The sequence below is a fragment of the Lissotriton vulgaris genome, chromosome 8 (genome assembly GCF_964263255.1).
Source record: "Lissotriton vulgaris chromosome 8, aLisVul1.2, whole genome shotgun sequence".
NCBI classification, from domain to species: domain Eukaryota; kingdom Metazoa; phylum Chordata; class Amphibia; order Caudata; family Salamandridae; genus Lissotriton; species Lissotriton vulgaris.
In genome coordinates this window covers 1,169,391,077-1,169,413,469 of record NC_141696.1, presented here as the reverse complement: position 1 = coordinate 1,169,413,469, position 22,393 = coordinate 1,169,391,077, and the positions used below count along the sequence as shown (strand labels likewise).

The following is a 22,393-nucleotide window of genomic DNA, read 5'->3' as shown; positions in this document are numbered from 1 at the left end:
TATATACGTATATATATATATGTGTGTGTGTATATATATATATATATGCATATACATATTTATATATATACATGTATATATTTATACCAAAACCACGGTATTCCTTTGCTTGAGAAGCACACAAGTTCACTGCGAGGTTACCAGCATCAATCATTAGGTATGGACACAGTTCTCAAGGCCAGTAGGTGAAAAGCAGACTTTCGTGTTACCTGACGCGTTTCGTTTTACACTTTTTCAAAGGCTATTCACGGTAAGTGACGTGCTTCGGTGTGCACACTCCCTCATATCTATTCACCCAATGACACGCCTCTGTATGAGGCAGCTCAAAAGAGACAGTGCGAAGGCATTATTTATTTGGAGAGTTTTATAAAGCGCAAACAAGATCCTAGCGGATATCAGAGCGCTTTACAGACAATAAATGTTACTTATACAGGAAACAGAAATATATAAAATTAAATGTACATAAAATGTAGTAAAAAGCAGCATAGTTAGATTTAGCATCAATAAGTGTCTTGTAGTTGAGAGCGCAAAAGCATCTCATTACAGGGATTCAGCAGACCCTAGTCATGTGTATTGGGCCATTAGGATGTATTTAACCTCCTTTTTGAAAGAAGTAGAGGACGGGTTAAGTCTGGTTTCTGGGGGTAAGGCGTTCCAAATTCTGGGTGCCATCCCAGAGAAGGATCTGTTATAAGTTTTTTTCTTCTGGAATTTTTGTGGTTTCAGAAGTCATTTTTCCGCATTTCTTGAGGATCAGGCCCCACCAGAGATCGTAAGTTTCTGTGCCAAGTAACTGGGTGTCTTTTGATGTAGGGCTCTGTGTGTCATGCACGCAATTTTCAAATGAATTTTCCCCTAAGGGTTAGCCAGTTCAAGGATTGAAGGTCCGGGGAGATGTGGGAGCTGCGTTTAGATCCAGTTATGAGTCTTGCTGCGGCGTTGATAGAGGCTCTGAGAGGTGCAGTTGATGCTTTGGGTAGGCCACATAGGGAGACACAACCGTATTCCACTCTTGGTATAACCAGATCTTGAACTGCCTGCTGAAAGTCATTATGTGGTAGGAAGGGTTTCAGTTTCCTTAAAGTGTTTATCTGGAAGTTAGCTCCCTTTGTAGCATTGCTGATATGTTTTTGCATGTTAAGGTTACTATCTAAAGTCATTCCAAGTGACTTAGCCGAGTCCACAATGGTAGGTTGTACGTTAAACGGCGTGATATGTTTGATCAAGTTTTGCATTTTCGGTATTTGAGCTGGCGGAGCTATTAACAGGAATTCGGTCTCAAGGGCGTTCAATTTAAGATGATTTTCTGGCAGCCATGTTTGGGTATTCTTAAGAGCTGTGTTAAGTAATTTGATGTCCTCTAGGGTGTGTATCTTGAGGTATAGCTGTGTATCATCTCCGTACATGTGATATTGCACGTTAGAGGATTGTAGAATTTCGGTGAGAGGTTCCAAGAAGAGATTAAACAGTGTTGGGGATAGTGCGGATCCTTGCAGTACACCCAGGGTTACTGGGACGGGCTTGGACAGGGCTGTAGTGCAATGATATCACCTTTTATTTAAAATGCACAATTTGCTGCTTGCAATAAAGTTCAGATTGAACCCCAGCCGCTATATTTATATATACATATATATACACACACAAATATAGACCAATCCTCACTCTCCATTCCAGAAAGGGTCAGACACCGCCAGGTTAAGTTCAAGTGGATTTATTCGATTTGATGTCATCAAGGGCAGGGTTCCCAAATTTCAGTAACCTTTGTGGCATACGCGTTTCAGCTGGCAAGCTTTCTTCAGTGCCAGTTACTGAGGCAGATCCTTTCACTTGCGGGTCCTTTGAATACTACGATGGCCACTCCCAGTGGAGCCTTGTCAAGGCCCCTCCTCAACCTTGCACTTGCCAGACTGCTGCATGCTGGTATGTGGAGTCCTTAGTGAATGCCCCTTTAGTAGGTGGGAGATTTAAGACATCAAGTGGTGCTGCCACACTGCGGCCTCGGTCTTTACTCTGCCGCAACTGTCTGTAGGTTAATACCGCTGTCAGTACTGAAACCACTCATCTTGCCCCCGCAGACAATACCTGCGAAATACTTTCATTTTCACTGTAAAGACATGCATGGTAAAGGCCTATGCATTGCATAAATATGCATGGTAAAGACGCATGCGTTGTAATGGATGTGTATCAATAGTATTGCATGGTTCCATCCATCTTGTAAAGGCTATTTCACCACCAGTCCCAGCAAATCAGATTCTCACAACATGTAGTCTTGCATCCAGTCCGACCTTACAACATGCACTTGGCACACACACAGGATGCTAGCGGCAGGGTTTGTGTATTACATCATAGCGGAACTTTACATCAGTGGGACTGATAGGCTGCACAATTCCTGAAACAGAAATAAGGTATGTTCGGTATCATTAAGCTACAACAATGGGTATGCTGGCACCACCACTTGATGTCAACAATCGAGTACAGGGCCGGCAGTCTCATATCAGTATAGAGGCCACACTTGGCGCCCCCAACAAATTACATAACAGGCTCTGGACCTTGGAATCACCATGGATAGTTCTGGCCCCAGTACACATGATAGAGTTGCGTGATCGCTGAGCAGCGTACTGGTTGGCCCAGCAAAAATCAGGATACAGTTTCAAGTGAAGCCTGGTCACTCAGTGTAGTGGTATAGGTTGCGTCCTATTCAAGGGACATTTATATCTCAAAAGATGGTTGCCCTCCCATTAGACAGGCGTGGAATACTGACCTGATAATATTCATGCTTAGTATGCAAGTCAAATTACCCCCTACATATGGCAGCTCACATTTTTCACTATTTTCCTCTGTTAATGGGACAGAATTTTTTTTTAGACATTACATTATGCAAAACAGGTAAAAGAAGCAATGCTTGAATAAATCTAACCTTTATAGTTAGTTGACACGTTTCTGTTGGACACAAGAGCTTTTGACATGTGTTTCCTGATTCGTTTGTGACCCAGTGGCCAATGAATTTGACTTCAGGTAGGGGTAACCTGTTAACAGACATTAGTGAATAAAGTATTAAGTTTGCATCAGATCTGGAAATTAACCAACTGCATTCACACAAAATACATGCTTGCATGATTTGCTAAATAGAGTGTCAAGGTAAGTGGCAAATTGTATCTACACTTGACTCAACAGCACGTTAAAGCAATTTTCTAAAACACCCATGCAATTTTATTTAATCTTCTTTTTCTGAATAACATTTTCTTAACCGCAGTCAATTTATTTCTTAAATAAGCGGCACAGAAATACGTAGTTACAGATAAAGATGCCAAAAAGTGAAGTGCCTTTAGTGGGCTTTCCTATGCAGTGGCACGCTGATTCTCATACTACACCCAAACAATCCATGGTGGTCCTATACAAATTACATGGCACACCAAGACATCCAAATAAGACTAGAAAAATAATGCCTGAGGCGCACTCCGTTTGCTTCTACTCAACCACTGTTACTTATGCTTAGTTTAGTTCTTACGTGCTATGCAGGGATGGGGAACTACTAATCTCCCTACCATATAATTACAAAGGATAATTCAGGTTGAAAATTACCCTAACAACCTGCGTGCTCTGCTAAATGTATATAACATGTTATGTATTACTGAGTTAACATGCAATTAATTCAACTCCTACACAAATGTGTTCCTCAAACAACATGTATTATTCCTGTTTACACAATATACATTACATTAACATTAAATTTACAAAATTGGCAAAATTAAACTAGTGTTTGTAACATCAACTCTTTCCCCAAAAAAATATGACAATATATTGTTTTATATTATTGTTGATTTAGCTTGATCGATGAATTCCACATTGAAGTTTTCATTACAATTATTTTCTTGTTATGAGCCTACCATAGATTGAATCCACCCCCGCCCCCCCCCCTTTGGCATACAAACTGTATATTCAGTTCAGGTACAGGACTCTCCAGACAAAATAATTCTGTAGCAATTGGTCTAGAGCTGCACTGGGGGGGGGGGGGGGGGGGGGGGGGTGGGGGGGGGAGGGGGGAGGGGGGGGGGGGGGGGGGGATTTATGCCCTGCCTGTGGACAGGCCACGGAATCCCTTACGCATATTCTTTTTTTTTCTCTGCATATCGGTACCAGAGAAGAAAGTGGGTACTCCTCTTTGTAGGGACTTTGGCATTGGACGATATATGGAGGCATATACAATCCCTTGCACGGATACAAGCAGATTGGTGTTCCTCTCAATCGCCAAATTCCTAATGTCAGCTTGGATCTGGCATATCAAGTATATACAAACAGTAGCTGTTTAGTAAATGGCTATTTGCTGGTTCTGCAAAAAAGAGAGAGATGTTGATTGGAGCAAACTTACTCATGGTCTTATTGCTTTTTTTAATCTTTCGACCTTTATGTGATTAATGAATTGTGAGACTTTATATCCTATGTAGGATTTTTGAAACAGAACTTTAATGCTAGTTTGCACATCTTTCAATAAGGGGAAGTAACCCATAGTTACAAACTAGTTCTTGTGCCAGAATGCCATTAAGGCAACACCATGCTTGCTATATTTGGCACTTGTGATTGTAACTTTTAATTTACTTGATGCTGTGCAGCCCATGACTGATTTTGCCCGGCACCATGCTGCTGCTCTTTTACTCTTGAGTATTTTTTTAATTGTATTTTATGAGCACTTGCATTTTCTGTGGTCTCAAATTGCATTTTAAATCTATATTACGTATGATGGCTTCATGTTTATAATCTTATAAAATGTGTATCTAGATTTTGGCTTTTAGGATATGGAATTTCTCATCAATGTACAAATGTTTTTGATCTCTGGTGAAAACCATTACAGTAGTAATAGGATGATTTTATGTTTTTATGTATGTATGTACTTTTATGATCCTGGAGATTGAAATAAAGTTATTATGATGGTGATGATGATTCTAGCTAGCTGCCTGGGGAGATGACACGTGGCTTGGGCCAGGTAGCTCAAGTTGGGTTCATCCCTTAAAGTTTACTTGCCGCCAACCACATCATTGGGGCTTTGGAGGTGAAAGCAACTAATGAGATGCCTCTGGCAACTGTCATTTTGGAAGCCAATGAATTTCATCTGGGAGTTTTTGAGGATGTGTTAGATCATTTTGGTATCCCCTCTCAGATCACAAGTCAATTGCCAGATTACAAAATTGGGCCTTGGCTTTTCTCCACGTGAATGGAGCTGCTACAGATGAGTTAAGAATCTGGGGAGGCAATAGAGAGGGCTACTCTCTTGCCGCTTTGTTTTGATTATTGAACAGTTAGCGATTATGTTGAAAGGGAGACTGCATGTCATTGCCAAATCGGGCACCCTGGAGAGGCTAAGAATGGCCTTTTCTGCAAAAAATGTCAAAGGGATGTCTTGCCCCCACATTACAGAATCTGGAAAATAGTGATCACTGGTGCAGATTACAGCCCAGTCTCTAGCTACAGGGCTAGTCAATCAAAAACCAAAGTGATTATAGCTTTTTATGCATTTGATAATATACTGATGCCGATACTTTTAAGGGGGTAATAGATCTCACACATTTACATAGCTTGGGGTAACAGAAAATCAACCAGAGTTCAATGAGCTGAACTTTAAGTGTCTTTTCTCTAAAGGTAGGGTGCAATTGGAATCTTGGCAAAAAAATACTTATTTCTGATGAAACTCGCTTTATTTTCCATTCCAGGCTAGTGCTGTATACTTAAGAAAAACATGTATGCCCTTTTGAACACAAAGGCTGTATGATGTATGTGAGGCAGGAGAACTCACTGAATTGATAGGTTGAAACTCTTCCATTTGGAAGTGCGGGTTGACCATCCCGACTACAAGAGTTATGTTTTGCTGCTGCAGCAACATACACACAAACACTGCTGGCACTAGCTTAGCCGCTGCTTTTAATATTGGTTGGTTAATTCTGAAAACTGAAGAGTCAAATGCAATTTTATTTAAATTCTGAAGCCCCAAAGTAAAAAAAAAGATTATATTTACGTTACCAGAGTCACAAATGTGATAAGCATTTAGATGGATTTGCTCGTTTCCATTGTGCAAAGGTTTGTGCATAGGTTTACAGCTCTCTGGAATACACTTCTCTGGAATACTGCAATGTTTTGGAGCCAATCTCAGTGGAGATAAGATGGCTAGGGAGGGTCCTAGTATGCAGAAAATAATTGATGATGGAACAAGAGTTTCAAAATGGAGGAGTTTATAGTCCTTCTTGTCTTCACTTCTGTGTTTAGCGTATCAAATCCATCAGAATTGTGAAGACTCTTTCCAGGCGGTGCCACATTCTGTCCACCCCATCCGCCACTTTGGCGCCTTAAGGTACGTATGCTCAGGAGGTTCAGAGTAAAGCAGCTGTGCAGAACCAGGGAGCAAAGGAAAACATGTTCTGCGGATCATATTATTGTTTTAGTGTTTGTCCGGACACCCGTCCCTAAAATGTAGTAGCACCCCCTAACACAGACTGAATGAGACAAAACAATGTTTTATGAATATTTGGTTTACAAACACCACTGTCTGAAGTGCTAATGGGAAAGTTGGGGCCTTTGAGAAGAATACACTCTATCCAGGATACTATGAACATTTCTAGTTCTGAACAGCCATGGGCTGGGTTATTAGAAGGATCGTTTGAAAAAAATTCTAACAGTAGCATTTTATTTTATTCAGTACTCATATTAAAAAGCACTAGATTTGCATATTTGCACTTTAGGTTATCGATATTTGACTTTGGAGAAATAACAGTCAAAATAAACTGTTTATCTTATTTGCAAATTTTATTTTGTAGCATCTATTTTATGGAACCATTAAAGGATCTTTTTAAAATTAAGGAAATTGTATTTTGTAACATGACATTCAAATATTGATTTTGTACTGTATCAATGGACAACATTAAACAAGCATTGGCATAGCCAATATGTCTCGCCTTTGGGACCTTATAAGTGTTTAGCTATCGCAACAGTTGATGTTGTTGCACCGAGGATATTGTGGTGGATAACTAAACACTTATAAGGTCCCAAAGGCGAGACCTATTGGCCATGCCAATGCATGTTCTTACATTGTACAGAAAAAAGTGGTCCCAGTACACAATCTTTAAGGAACAAAAACGATTTCACATAGTATTGTTTTGCAACAGATCAGGTACTTTAATGATTGATATTATACCTCATGCTGTGTATTAGCGCTAGCAGCTTTACTTGCTATAATTAATATACTCTCTGCCCATATTAACAAACTCTTACCTCCGTTTTTTAGATTTCCTAAATCAATGGGCAGGCTTTAAAATTATACGGCCTCTTTAGAGGGAAGCACTAGTTTGTCTTTGTTGTAAGTCACTTTGTATAGTTAACGGTTTTTACCATACTTTACTGCTGGCAATAGTTGAGGGCCGGCATTTCAGGTGGCATGTTTGGACACAATGGCCACTCATAAAAAACCTTATTTTTGCAGGTGCTGTTAGCGCTATCTGCTTCCCGGAGCCTATGTGCCCGACCTTCCTGTATCCCAGCCCTTTGTGTAGGGCTTCCCTTCGGTAATTATTTGGAGCTTTGGCCCCTAGCTTTTTCTTTACCTTTTGCAACTTCGCTCCTTCCATTTAATTTTATTTACCTTGGTGCCAAACCATACTCCCCTCCCTCGTCTGAGTCCTGAAGAACACCCCATAGTAAGGTGGAAATCAACCTACGCTGTACGGGGGCGAAACTTCGACTTTTTTATTCAGACCACCCCACAAACAACAATCTATTGGTGCTGTGTTTCATTGTATGGGCGACGCTAACAACTGTTCAACTTTCTATGTGGCTAAATCACATGCGTCTTTGGACGTCAACTGTCAATTGTGTGACTGCACCAATCTTTTAAACTGTTTACACCACTGTATCCTTCACTGAATCACTTACCTTCCCCACTACCCCCCTCCTCTTTTCTGGGCACAATATTTATGTGATACTAAAAGTGTTTTCTTCATATTTCTGCTGGAACGAGGATGTCATTAAATAACATCTCTCAATAATTCAGTGTATGAATTTATTTATGTATACTATGTGAAAGAGTTTTTGTTCCTTAAAGATTGTGTACTGTGACCACTTTTTTCTGTACTATTGAACACCCAGGTCCCAGTACCTTTGGGTGTACCCTACATGTAACGTGTTCTTACATTGTAGCAGAAGCAAATTTCAAAAAATTGGGGGGCGGGGTATTTGGACCCACATATTGCAGAATAAAAACTGTATTTCTCCGTGCACTGGTAAAGCACGCACCCGAGAGGGACGCCTTTATTTTGAGTGTGAAGCCACCAGCGCCAGTGTGGGAAGCCCCCAGTGCAAAGGACAGTACAATAATAGGCACCATGTCACATTTTGCAATATCCCAGCCTCAGTCTACTAAATCACCAAATATATAGTTAACATGCATATTTTGTGCCTATGCATTTTCCATCATATTGCAAAAAGGTGTTTTTGTTGAAGAGAAATGTTAAGCTTTTAAAAAAATGACTCCTGAGTGGAGACACTGCAGCACCCAGGCTCTCCTCGTATATGTCTCGTTCACAAAATGTTTATAAAATGTATTTTCGCCTGATGCCCCCTGAAGGAATACCCAGTACACTCTTATGTTGGGGGACCCCGGATCACAAGTAATGGCTGAAAGCTAATGGATTGAGAAAGGCTTGTCTGGCTGGGCCCCTTGGAGTCCTCCCTTCGCATTTCTAAATTCTGTGAAGGAGGCAGCTTTTGCTGGCGCAAGGGTGGAGGGAGGTGGAGGATGCATCTCTGAGTGCAGATGATACGCAGTTTCCTTGTGGTAATCTTTGCTTCTCTCTCCTCCCATTCTCACTAAAGTGCTCCTTAACCAGGACACTGGCAGCTCAGAAGCATGGGAGAAAGCAAAAAAAAATGTGATTTCGGTTTCTCATTGACCTGATGGAACAAATTGCCTAGTCGGACAGCGGGGAGCTTATGGAAATTTCTATTGCAACTTTAGCAAAGTGCACAGCTGCAGAATGCAGAAAGTGGGCCCCGAGATTGACAGGCAAATAAGCCGGCTCATTGAAAGAGAGAGGCCTCTCTGTTTGTCAGGCTTTCAGCAGGCGGGCAAGTTTGGAACAACCTTCAGGGGGCACGTAAGGCAACGGACAGACCTGAAAACAGACTCACTCCGAGCAACTGGTCCTCTGTGGGCGCGGTGAGTCAAACCCTCTGATGCTTACTACACACCCTGACCTGTTGTTGCGCTGTGGGTGCACCAGCGACAGAAGCAGACAGAAGTGTGTCGCGATTTGCTCTATTTACATTTCTGGGGGTTGTTGGTGGGTTCCCCGGGTCCCTCGTACTCCGGCGCAGCACAGCAGCAGTGGCAGCTGTCGTTTAAAAGTGGAACTCCTCGGGAACAGGAGGCTGCGACGAGCCTTGGTTCGCCCGGCAGCTGCCTCCGCCTTATCTGGGAGTGCTGGCTGCAGGCAGCATGAAGCGAGCTTTGTGTTTGAATTCTTGGCAAGGCGAGGGGTCAGGGTTTGGGAACTATCTGCCTGCCAGCAAGACTTATTGCTGTTTTAACCAAGCACGGCCGAAGCAGACCGCGCTTGTGTGAGAAAGTAATTAAGTACATAAACAAGCGCTTATTGCTGCTTTAAACAAGCACGGCTGAAGCGGACTGCGCTTGTGCAGGAAAATAATTAAGTACATAAACAAGAGCGGCCGAAGCGGCCCGTGCTGAAAATGAAAAGGAAAGAGCGCTTACAGACTTATAAAGGAGACGGTGTAACTCCACGAGTAAACGATCCAGTCCAGGAGTGCGGGGCCAAAAGGAGACAGGGCTGCAACAAGGAGGGAATAAAAAGCCTCACGTACAATGGAAAGCCAGCGTACAAGAAGCCTCGCAGAGCGTGCAGCGCATGCGCACTGCAAGGCTAGGCGAGACCTAAAAAGACAGTATGAATGAACCAGCACTTATACCTTCCTCCATTTCAGAGACAGAACTTTTTCAGGACACAGAAGTATGAATCGACCTACATACATTTTACCTGATCTTTATATAACTCTGAGCTATTCTGTCAAAGTTACACTCTGTTGTGACTCTTTTTATGGTATTCCTTAGCCCCCTGAGAGATTTTTGATTGTGACAGGGAGGCATTTATAGTCAGCACAAAATACTGGGAACAATGTCACCCAAATGTGATTTGGTACAAAAGGCTCCATAAAACTAACATCTAAAGTCGATATCAATGTAATGGTGTTACTGAGGAAATACAAACGGGGGAGCAATTTCTTCCTTTTAAATGCATCCCGAATTTCTTTAAGGAAAATGGGCTGCATTTCAAAACAAAAAAGACTGCTTCATTCAAAAGCAATCACAGACATGGCGGTCTGCTGACCTGTGATGGCATAGATTACTAATGGCGCGCCAATTGCGACCTATCTCATTAATATGCATAAGGTAGGTCTATTTGCGACCCATTAAGCATCGTTAATGAAACATAAAACAGTTTCCTACATTAGGATTCACGATAACCTTATTGCTATTCGGAGAAAATTGCAAATAGGTAATCGCTACTTATAATAACGATACATGTGGCCCCATGATTTTTTTAATTTAATGTACAGCCAGATATAAATAAGGAAAATAGAGGTCTCAACAGAGTCAATGCACTTAAGATCACAAGGCATTGCTGTAATCCTAGAGTAGAAACATGACCAAGCCAGCTTGTGGTAGAGCCTCTGAAAACAAATTTCTTTGGACGCTTCAACAGCAGTAGAAGGTGTGGCGCACCTCAGCTCAGGAGAGCCCTGGCTTCTCAGACGAGGCAATACCAAACGATCAGGGGAGTGCAGACCATGCAGACATAATGATATAGGACCTGACCATGTCCTGTAGAGTTTCACTATGCTACAAAAGAAACACACCACATAGAGCCAAACCCTGGAAGCTGCACAAGTGGTACTATGTTTGCTGAGCAATTTGGTCAAGGCCCAGTGAAAGGCTACTAGGAGCTTGGGTGACCATGAGGGCTCTCTGGGAGGGGCTCATGAAGGTGTTATGGATGGAGCAAATCCTGGGCAGTGCTTAAGCCCATCGGGGACTTCAGGGGACCCCAATTGTGAAGCTTGTCGCCGTAGGTGAAACATTGTGGAAAACAAGACAAGACAATAACGCCTCTGAAGGCAGCTCAGGTGGAGCCAGTCTAAGATATGTGTGGATGCTCTAGATGAGACCTGATGGAAGTCCCTGGTGTAATGTCTAGGCCTGTGAGAGAATCTTAAGGGCACATTGGGCTCAGGCCCTGCGGTGATACGTTTTTGGACACATCTGGGATCTTATTTTGCAGTATCTGAACGGATCTCCTAGTAATGGCTTGCTGAAGGACCCAATAGAAGACGAGTACAAGAACTGACCCGGTCCTTTCAGCAAATTCTGGACAGTCTTAAGCCAATCCGTATTTCAAGCAAAGCTCAGTTTAGGGTGATTGAGGCTTCCTTAGGTCAAACCCAGTACAAATCCCAAAAGTTGTCTGAACCCTTGACTGCACCTAAGGTGTAGCCCAATTTAAAGACATGGAAACATCAAACGCAAGACCCAGTGGAAGCCCAGCACTGAGAGGGTTTCTTCAATCCCTTAATATCATAAGATTGTGCATGGGCTCTTTTTAGGATGAATTTTGCTGTGGGAAAAATGTTAACTAGAGGAAGTGGGAAGGGGCTTACCATCATATCCGCCTACGTGATCAATTTTGATGGGGCAGAAAAAATAAAATATTTGCTGGGGATTTCAAGGGTGAAAGTATATTAGGAGGAAGCTTGTAGGGGGTCAGGGGGCCACGAATAAAACAGAGACCACAAAAACAGCATCACTGAATATTCTATAATCAGTATGTCACAATCTGTTCAAAAGCGGACTGGCATGACACTACTTTTGATCTTTTAAATTACAAATGTTTGTAAGATAATTCACACGCCTTGAAAGGTGCTTGCTTCTTTAGATCTCTGGGGATCACGTGATTGTGAAAGATGTAATAATCTCTTCTTTGTGTGCTTCTTGAGGAGAACATGTCAACAGACGACATTGAGCAGCAGGAAGTGCCATTTCGACTTTTTTATTTTAATTCAAAATGTATGAAAGTTAGTCGTTGCTTCTCAGCTTTGACAGGGTCACTGATAATAAACTGCAGAGAAGACACTCGAAATCCTGCTGCCTACTTGATATTGAACCATTGTAGTTTAATTGTCTCTCATATTGTTGACATTTGACAAATTTAATTCAAGATTTTTTTGTAATGATTAATACAAACCAATTATGATTCTATTCACGGCATACAATAGAAAATAAACATACAAATGAGCATTTGTATTAATAGTGGACAATCTTGGATGCATCTGTTAAGTTGGTGATTTGCACTAAACAGATGAAAGGCTTCGGGAATGGGCATAAACGTATTTGTTTTTCAAGAGTTGTGCCCCAGGGGGTTGAAAGCTTGGAGAAATGCTCTGCTAGATAAACAAACAACAGAGAGTTGATAGTTATTTCTGAAAAAGTAGATCCTATTTAAAAATCTTAGAGCTCTTTTTGCACCCTGTGTGCCAATACATTCTTCTTCTTGAATAGCCATAGAAATAAGTGATAGAGAAAAGCCCTACGCACCAATGTACATTCCAAAACAGAAGAAGCATCCCCTCGCTATAACCACAAGTGCACTGCACGACAACTGACATTTCTGTAGCGCTTCTAACAACAGGAACAGCTTAAAATACCTAAGAGCTTGTATTTATTCATTTATTTGGAGTTTTATACAGCACGAACAAGAACCTTTCGGGTGACAGAGCACTTTACAGATAGTGTACAAAAACATGGGATAGGACAAGAAGAAATACAGGAACATTATATGAAAATAAACTCTATATAAATACATATACATGCAAAACTGGTAAACAGAGAGATAGATGCACGTAGTATAGCATAAGTTTATGCCTAGACAAATTTTGGTGCGACAAGAGAAAGGGACACATAGGCAGGAGATCGATCATGGGGAGACTGAGGAGAGACTTCAGTTTGAGAGGAATTTGTTGGATTGTAAAATGTGTACTTCCTTCCTGAAGATGGATGTGGATGGGTTGCATCTGATCTCAGTGGGGAGAGTGTTCCACATTTTTGGGGAAATTCCAGAGAAGGATCAGTTGTAGTTTATCTTTTTCTTAACTTTTTGAGGCTTAAGAAGTAAGGAGCAAGGGCATTTCATGTCTCAAGAGGTTTATACGTCTCGAAAGTGATAGGAGCGAAGGTACGGCAGATCAAATGCTGACAACTTATTGAGGCTTTTCCAAGCCTGTCGGGCCATTATACTAATAGACACTGCCTACTCACCTTTTAGTACACAAATATTTTGGGTAAGAACATTACGTGTACATGGGCAACTTTTTGAGAATCGAGAAACCCACCCGCTCTGACATGCATTTGTACATATTTTACAGACTAGCATCCAGCACTATTCCTATTATGTCTTTTATCCAGATTAACTGTAAACATTTTTTTCCACAAACTTTATTGCACTTTGTTATATATAACAGACAATATTATAGGATAATAATGTCCACTTCAAAAGCATGTATACTGGTGTACTATCCATACAACATTAACATGTTAAGTGCACTAGTCTTCAGTTAAAGGGGTGTCAGAACATATACAGATAACTACCATGGACAGAAAATCAATTGGGGAAATGATCAACCCACCCCACCTGGATCCCAATCCAACATAAAAATCATTTTTGAGATGTTGCCTTCTAGTAAATCAGTGATATCCTTTATATGTGGATCCAGAGATATCGGTACGTAGTAAGGTCTACCAGAATCACACATTCCCCAGAGCACATGTTGGGCTCGGGATATGTGCCCGCAAGGAATATGCATTGGATTTATCTGCGTTTATATGGAGGCCAGACAGGGTCCCAAAGGGGGGTTGTAATTGGGCCAAATCGGACTGCTCTTCGTGGATATCTTTAATGTACAAAATCAAGTCGTCAACGTAAAGGGAAACTGTATGGGTTATGTTGCCCAACAATATCCCCTTATGTCCTGCCTCTTGTCTAAGACGTTGTGCTATTGGTTCCATTACAAGAATAAAGAGAAGCAGAGACAGGGAGTAACCCGGCCTAGTACCACAGCCCATCGGATATGAAAGAGGTATAGGGACCTGTTTTAGCTCTTGCTGTGGGGTCCGTATATAATAACTTTAACTATCTGATGTTAGCCAGGATAATTCCAAAGCATTTCAAGGAATCAAATGCTTGGAGGATGTCTAAGGAGGGAGCAATGTGAGTAGCCTACGGACAAGGATCTTGCTAAGTATCTTTTACTTTGTGTTTAATATCAATAGTAAACAATAGGAGGTTAACTTCCGCCGGGGGATTTCCAGGTTTTAATAATGATGTGACCAGGGCCTCTTTAGTTGAGGGGGGAAGTAGGTCTGCCATCAGAGATACATTATATAGTTTTTCTAACTCTGGTATCAGTTGAGCAGAGCATGCAATGTAGAATTCTACCTGGAGGCCATCTGATTCAGGCATCTTGTTGCGTGCCAATTCCTTCAGGGACCCTCTGAAATCATTTGACTTCATGGGTGCAGAGAGGTCTTTCCTGTCTGGGGCTAACACTGTGGGTAGGAGTGCCTTGTGCAGGAACTCATTGAGCACCGAGGAGCTGGGTGTAGGGTGTGCAGAGTATAGTTTTGTGTAGTAGTCTCAAAAGGCTGCATTGATCACGAGCTGCATATTTACCTCACCCCTAAGGGTATTTAGCGGTAGAATCGGTGTGGTAGAAAGATCTGGACATATCATACACGCCAATCACTGACCTGATTGGTTCACCTCTGCATGCATTCTCTGTGTATATTGACGATAATCTACTACCCGCAGACGTTCCAGCAAGTCTCCATTTTGCACCCTAGTCTCCTATAAGCGAGGTGCTGCCTCTGTGTTGTCTGACGCAACCTTCTCAAGGGGTCCCAGTGAGCTCTCCACCTCCCGGAGGTCACAAAGAATCTCCCTCCTGCCTCCTACTACTGAATAACTCGCAGTGCTTTAGATTGCTACCTTAAATGCTTCCCATTCTACAATGGGAGAGGAGACATTGCCAGCATTAGTTGCAAAATATGTGTTTATTGCAGTTGCTAGGGTTTTGTGAATGACAGTCTTCCAATAAAACAGCTGCCGCCGCTACTTTGGAATCAGAGCTAGTACTGAGGCCAATGGCAGATATATTTCCAAAGGATTGTTTTCCAAGATGGTCTTATACGAGGTCGGAGGTGTTTTGGACACCGAAAATGATCTAATCTTGTATGCAGGTGCGAGTAAAAGGATTATTCTCTCATACCTTTGTTTCGTCCACGCCATACAGAGGTCAATTCCCAGCCATCCACCCACTGTTTCCACATTCAGGCTTGACGAGTCAGTGTGGACCAGGTGGTGGTGGGGTGGGGGGGCTTGGGGGGGGGGGGGGTTGTTTGATCTATCAAATGTAAGTGGAGAAGTGTGGCTCAGGGGTTAGAGGCGGCAGACCCGGAAGCTGAGATCGGCCCTGGGCTAAAAATTCCACGGACTCGATAATTCTCGCTTCGGTGCCTTCACGACTCACGGGTTCACACTTTGCGACTCTGGGCAATAGCTTGCTTAATCTCCACAACGGCCCCTCGCGGCGGTATGCCTGGCTTTCACCTTGCGGATACCCTGCCGGGGTTATCTCACAGGGGAATACCAGGACGGGTTCCCTAAGTAAGCGCCGGGAAACCCACTGCGGGTAGCTGTGCGCTATATAAGCTCAAATACATTTACATTTACATTTATCCAGCACCGTATTAGAATCTCCTTCAAGTACCCAGGGGTATGGGGTCCAATCTGCAAGTAACATAGACAAGTGTACATAAAAGGCATCTTGCTCTGTATTGGGGGCATAGATGCAACCAAATACTATTATGTCCTCATCTAGAGTGCCCCTCACCAAAACATAGCGACCTTGTGTATCTTCTTTTGAGTCCTGTAGTCCAAACAGCACCCCAGACCACAGCCCCACGGACTGGGAAGCAGACTAGGAAGTATGAAATAGTTGGCCACACCTGCATTTGTGCAATTTGGAGGTCTCCGTGCTGACCAGGTGTGTGTCATGGAAAAACGCAATATGGGCTTGGCGCCAGTGTAGCGGAGCTAGAATCCTATGCCTCTTTTGAATAGAGCCCATACCCCATTCAATCCAGGTTACCAGATTATAGTGTTTCATCACCAAAGACATATGTGTAATTGTCAATCAATCAATCAATCATATCACTTGTATAGCGCGCTACTCACCCGGAAGGGTCTCAAGGCGCTTGGGGGAAGGGGGCCGCTACTGCTCAAACAGCCAGGTCTTGAGTTGTCTCCTGAAGGCGAGGTGGTCCTGGGTCAACCGAAGGTGGATGGGGAGGGAGTTCCATGTCTTGGCTCCAGGTAGGAGAAGGATCTGCCTCCGGCGGTGGCTCTTCGGATGCGTCGTGTGGCGGCGAGGGCGAGGCTAGCGGATCGTAGCTGGCGGGTGGGCGTGTGGAAGGTCAGGCAGTCGTTGAGGTACTTGGGGCCCAGGTTGTGGAGAGACTTGTGTGCGTGGGTGAGGAGCCTGAACGTGATCCTCTTGTTGACGGGGAGCCAGTGCTGGTTCCTCAGGTGGCCGGAGATGTGGCTGCGTCGAGGGATGTCTAGGATGAGTCGGGCAGATTGTGAAAATAAGCCCACCTCCGAGTGTAGCACTCCCAAAATCAACCCCCGCCACAATAATAGCAGTGACAAAAGTATAATTGTTAGCAAAATTAACTATCCATACTCCTAGTCCAGAGATTGTTGGTCATTCGACCAAACCTGTGAAAAAAATTAACAATACCAAAATTAAGAACCAGGTGCACCTGCTATACAGGCGCAAACAGCCAAATCTGTAAGACATGTTGTAGTGGTACAGCGCAGTCCAGAAGGCAAGCAAGGACTAATCAGCCCTTTTGGCCTGAACCTGCACCTAACAATGATAGATAACATTACTGAGCCATTGAAAGCCGTCCGACACAGTCCATTGCGCCGCTCAGCAGTGATGGTGAGCAGGTCATAATCTCAATCCGTGGAGATGCATGACATATAAAATCGAGGATGTGTGCATAGATGGATGATGCATAATGTTTATGTAGATCACCTTGTCATACCCAGAATTAAACTAGATGATTGTTCCTTAGTCTTTTTTTAATTTGTCTATTGTCTGTGGGGTAAATGCTGTGAAAAGTGATATGCTTCCCACTGTGTCTGAGACTAACTGGAGCTGATGAGGGGGTGTTGTGTTAGCAGAGTGGTCGGCGACCGCAGATCTGCCAACTGTCCCTACAGTACCTGTTGCATGGAGGGACCTCCCCAAACACCACCTTCTCCGCAAGGAGTGAAGCCACTCCGTCTCCTCTTTACTTTATGATTTGTCTTCAATGGAGTTACATATGGTCATTCCCTTCCTTGGAAGTCAGGGATGAGTTTGTCCAGCCAGTCCATAACTCGTTCCGGGATGTCAAAAAAGTGTGCTTGTTGGTTTCGTACCACTTTGAGTTTGACCAGGAAGATAAGAGGGTATGTGAGGCCCATGTCACAAAGTCGCCTCTTGGATTCCTGAAATGAGACCCATCTTCACTGGACAGCCAACATATAATCTAGGAAGAGAGATACTTTCATGTTGTCAATCATAATGGGTGCTTGGTCTCAGGCTGCCTGCCAATAGACATCACGATCCCGGTAATTAAAGATCTTGCCCATGATCGTCTCGGAGGCGCACCGGGGATTGGTTTCTTGGTAGGGACCCTGTGAGCTCTGTCAACTAGAAACATGTGCAAGAGCCCTGTAGAGGCCACTGAAGAGTGGAGACATTCCTCGATGAACTGAGTTGTGCGTGTTCTCTCCGTGCCTTCCAGAAACCCAATAATACAACTATTGTTGCAGCGAGCCCTCCCATCCACATCCTTCACTCGATCCTGCAGGGGATCCAGTTGACGTTGGAGTAGGGCCACCTGCATAATAATTTGACCATGACCTGGAGATAATGTTGAGAGCACCACTTCAGTTGCTTTGACCTTGTTTGACAATTTATGGTGGCATCTTTGAATAGTCTCACATCTGCAGTAATAGCCTCCAGACATTGCTCTATTGCCTGGCATGATACCCTAATTTCCTGCAGGGTAAGGTCTAGCTTGTCCATAGGAGGTGTCGCACCTGAAGAGGGCAAATTGGTGTCCAAGTTTTTTGTCAGAGTGCCATCTAGAGGAGGCCACTGGGCGAGAGTTGGTACTATTGGTCTGTCTGTTTTTGTCCTAGTGCACCCCTTATTTACAAACTGCCAACTACTTCACCAAAAGGGACTAGAGAGAGGACTTTGATGGCTGGCAAGGACAGCGCTGGAAGGTGGTCAGGGGGATTTACCATGAGCTCCTTGAGAGGTCCGTTCAGTATGGTAAACTGTAGTTGGGGGGCTCATAAAACCAACAGGAGGCCAACAAGCCTGTGGTGTCACTGCTGAAAAGACTGGTGGCCCACAACTCCAGTCGAGGGCCACGGGCAGGAGCAGTTTAGGCTCACACCTCAGGAGTGGTAGGACATGTTCAAAAGTGAAGAGAGATGACTGTCCCAATTGTTTCCTGAATAAAGCCCTCTTAATTGTAATCACTTTGCCAGTATTCACGATTGTGCCGTCAGCAGGGCCCTGAGACACAGCAACTCACCGATCTTCCAAATATCCCCTGCACACAATCTTGGACCCAGAAGTTGTTGGAGATGGGTTCCCGGCAGCTTGTCAAGAGCGAGAGAGAGGGGGAGATGACAGGGACCTGGGGACCACAGGGTATAGCAGAAGCCGCCCTCCTCACTCACAGCAGCCCCACAGAGACCCACTCTCAGCTTAAATGCTAGTGGGGGGCTGGGCTCTGCGTTTGTACAGTGCAAATAAGTTGGAACGCAGGGGATGGTCCACGCTTTTATGTCCCCACAATCCAATCAGCAGTGACAGCTCACCAGAGACCACTGCCCATTACAGGCCACTCGAAGAGCTCGGTCGCACAGGGAGATGGGAGTGCGCAGTGTAAGCCGATTAGCAGGACCAGGTGCCTATCTGGAACAACCGTAGCAGCCTGTTTCATAGCTCCATAGGAGGTGCGACCAATGCCAGGCACTCCCACACACCGGTCGGCAAATGTGGAGCTTCGCCAACCTTAACACCCCTTGGCCAGTGACAAGGGTTTCTTCGGTCTCGGTGCACACCATCGGTGTTAATAGGAGGCAGGGACTCAGGAGATAGTTGCCACCCGCCGTCTTAGCAGAGCAATGCGTCCGCTGGCCGGCATGTTGAGTAGTTGTCGACACTGACATCGGCTCCCCAGTGGGACGAGAGCCGGCTGGTCCGAGGTCTCTTTTCTCTAAGTCAGGACTGTGCCAGGATCGCGAAATTGCAGCTGACCTCATCGGCTGCTGTAGTAAGCATTGTTCGCCATCTTAGCAGGGCGGTGTGGCTGCCGGCCCATTTGGCCGGAGATTGCTGTCAGCTGGCTCATCCACTCAGTGGGACATTCTTTTGTACTTACATGGCCCATGGTGTTTGCACCGCAGGCCGGCTCCCAGATGGCGTCAGGAGAATGTGATTAGGGCTGGATTACGTGGTGCAGGTGCTCCTCAGCTACACGCCCCCCCCTACTGTAGCCATTTCTTTTATGGAAATCATGTGCAAGCTGTGACTGTGCTCCGCTACACAAAAAAAAGACACAAACTTTAATAACATCGTTTTGTCAAAAGGTGTTAATAAAATAGCTTTATCACAAGGTGTTGACTGACTTGGCTGCATATAATACAGCCTGCAGCTTTCTCTCAGCAGCTAATTGTGTTCCAAAAGTTCCAATCATAAACCATACAGAGGGAATTAGGGGGTAAATGATATTTCTGGTATGGGGAAAGGATACTTCTGTCATGGGGAAAGGCGATCCGCCAAGAGAGAAGGAAGACAAGTATTTGAAAGTTATTGTCAGGGCTTAATTTGCTTGGAGGGGGTGAGCAATGGCACTCATTTTGGAGAACGAGACATATTTTTTGTCATTAAACCTTGACCCTGAGAAAAAGAGAGAAAAGCAGAAAAAGCAGAAAAAGGAGATAAAAGGAGATAGAAGGAGAAAGAAATACTGTGTAGAAATCAAGCGTGTTGCCTTGTCATTTTCAGGGGACCAGGTGTGTGCCAAAACTTAGACACCTAACTTTACCTTAGGCCCATCCAGCAGAGCGGGGTTGGTACATTCACCCACACAGGATGGGATCTCGTCTTCAAACCCCTGATACCTCAGTCCCCCTCTTGCCCCACCAGAAACCAGATATCAGGCTATTAGTACATCTGGAAAGCTCAAACTGCCAGAGTGGATGGTGAGAGAAAATTCCTCTTTACCACAAAGGCATTACTACAAAATGTTGCCAACTGCTACCCTCTGACAAATCTTGTGTGAGACAGTTCTTCTAAACCAAGATAGAAGAAGGTCTGAACAGACATGGTGGATGGATAGCAGTGCGGGGGCAGGGACAGGCCTGGGGATTCGGGTACTCTACGTCTGTTACAATAGGATGAAAAAATGGGTAGTCTAGAAATGCCTACTGACCCTTTTTATGTGACATGGCACTTGCACCATTATTGCCAAACATATTGTAATGTATTCATAAAAAAATACCTACATATATATATTTTGGCTTCAAGTACCTTGAGCGTTGGCAGTTTGCTTGTCTACATGCTGCCTGTGAGCAATTGGGTTACAGGTTTTGGTGGGGGAAGGGGAGTGAAACTCTTCTGAAACAGCAACCACAATCCTTGTGCACGGAGCAGTCAGGCTTAACTTAGAGGTGATGTTTAAGCATTTATGTGGCACTTCAAACAGTAATAAGCAGAAAATACCACACAACAAACACCTCACACTAATTTTGAAACAAAAGTAAATTGATTTTAGTAAATAAAACAAGGCTAAAACAAAAATAATCCAATCAGTAGTACCAGAGCTCTATGCAACTGCAAAGATTTCACACAAAGCGTCAACTGAGAATATCTGGTCGCACCGGAACAGGACAAAGTCACTAGTTAGAGCTGATCGCGATGGAGCACGGGCTGGCTACAGGGATCCAATCAGGCACACTGACTAAGAATACCTTAAATCCTGGTTGCAGGGCATTGAGAGATCCTGCGTCTCGCAGCTGCGGCGATGCATCAGTTCCAAAGAGCTGCGAGGCTGCGAACTGAGAACCTGTGCCATCATTGAGGCTGCCATCGATGAGAGAGTTGCGATGCGAGGGCCTGCGTCAGTAAAGCTTTGCACAGCAGTGGTTCTGATGCAGGCTGTGAGGTCGATGAGGAGTCATTGCACTGAGAGAAGTCTTGCAGCAGAGGACATGCATCAGTTCTGCTGGATCCACAGAGGGGCTGGCAGAGCACTTAAGGCCCACTTCTGAGGGTCCAGGGCTGGGGTGGCACCCACTTGCCAGGGTAATACTCACAGATAGCAGAGTCCAGGTGCTTGGTTCAAGGTTGCTGGAGCCTTCTGACCCTGAGGCTCTAGTCAAGAGTTCAGCCAACTAGCCCTTGCAGTCACACCATGGTCCTGGGTTCAACAGAAGCGGGTCCAGTCCAACTCACCCAGGCAAGAGGGCAGAAGTCCTTCGGAGCAGCGATCCAGCTGAGCAGCAGTCATTTCAGCAGCACAGCAGTCCTTCCTGGCAAATAATTCACAGGACTAGAAGTGTACAGAAGAGTTTGTGACCTATATTTATAAATGGACCTTCCTTTGAAGTGTGAGAAGCTTCTATAGGTTTCCTTTTGAAGTTCCCAGGCATCCTGCCTTCCCTGTCCTAGCTCCAGAATAACTACAAGGAGTATGCATCCCTTTGTGCAGAGACAGGACACAGCCTATTCAAGCATTAGTATGGCTGTGCCAGTCCCAATGATGGCCCAACCAGGCACAACTATGATCTCTCTAGTGTGTAGCTATCTAGGAGGAATACACAAAGCCCAACTATCAGCAACACCCAGTTATGTGACCCAGAGACAGGCTGCGGGCACTAAATGGCTAAAGCAGATAAATGCCAACTTTCTAAAAGCGGCACTTTCAAAATTGTCATTGAAAATCTGACTTCACCACAAGAGAGGATTTTTCATTACAATTCCAAAGACACCAAACACGAACCAGGTACCTGTTCCCATTCAGACATTACAGCTTAATAAATGTAATAAAGGTAACTGCAGTGTTATCCTATCTGAGAGGTAGGCCTTGCAGTAGTGAACATTTAATTTAAGAGTTTTTCACTATGAGGGCATGTAAGACTTAAAAGTATAT

General features: G+C 44.1%; 1 protein-coding gene across 1 annotated transcript in view; it reads right to left on the bottom strand.

Moving 5' to 3' along the window:
* The window catches only part of VWA8 (von Willebrand factor A domain containing 8), a 1,363,176-nt gene that overhangs the window by 528,967 nt on the left and 811,816 nt on the right, over positions 1 to 22,393 (bottom strand). The window contains exon 27 of the mRNA XM_086935029.1: positions 2,918 to 3,026. Coding sequence (XP_086791155.1) covers positions 2,918 to 3,026 — 109 coding nt within the window. The remainder of the gene's footprint in view (positions 1 to 2,917; positions 3,027 to 22,393) is intronic.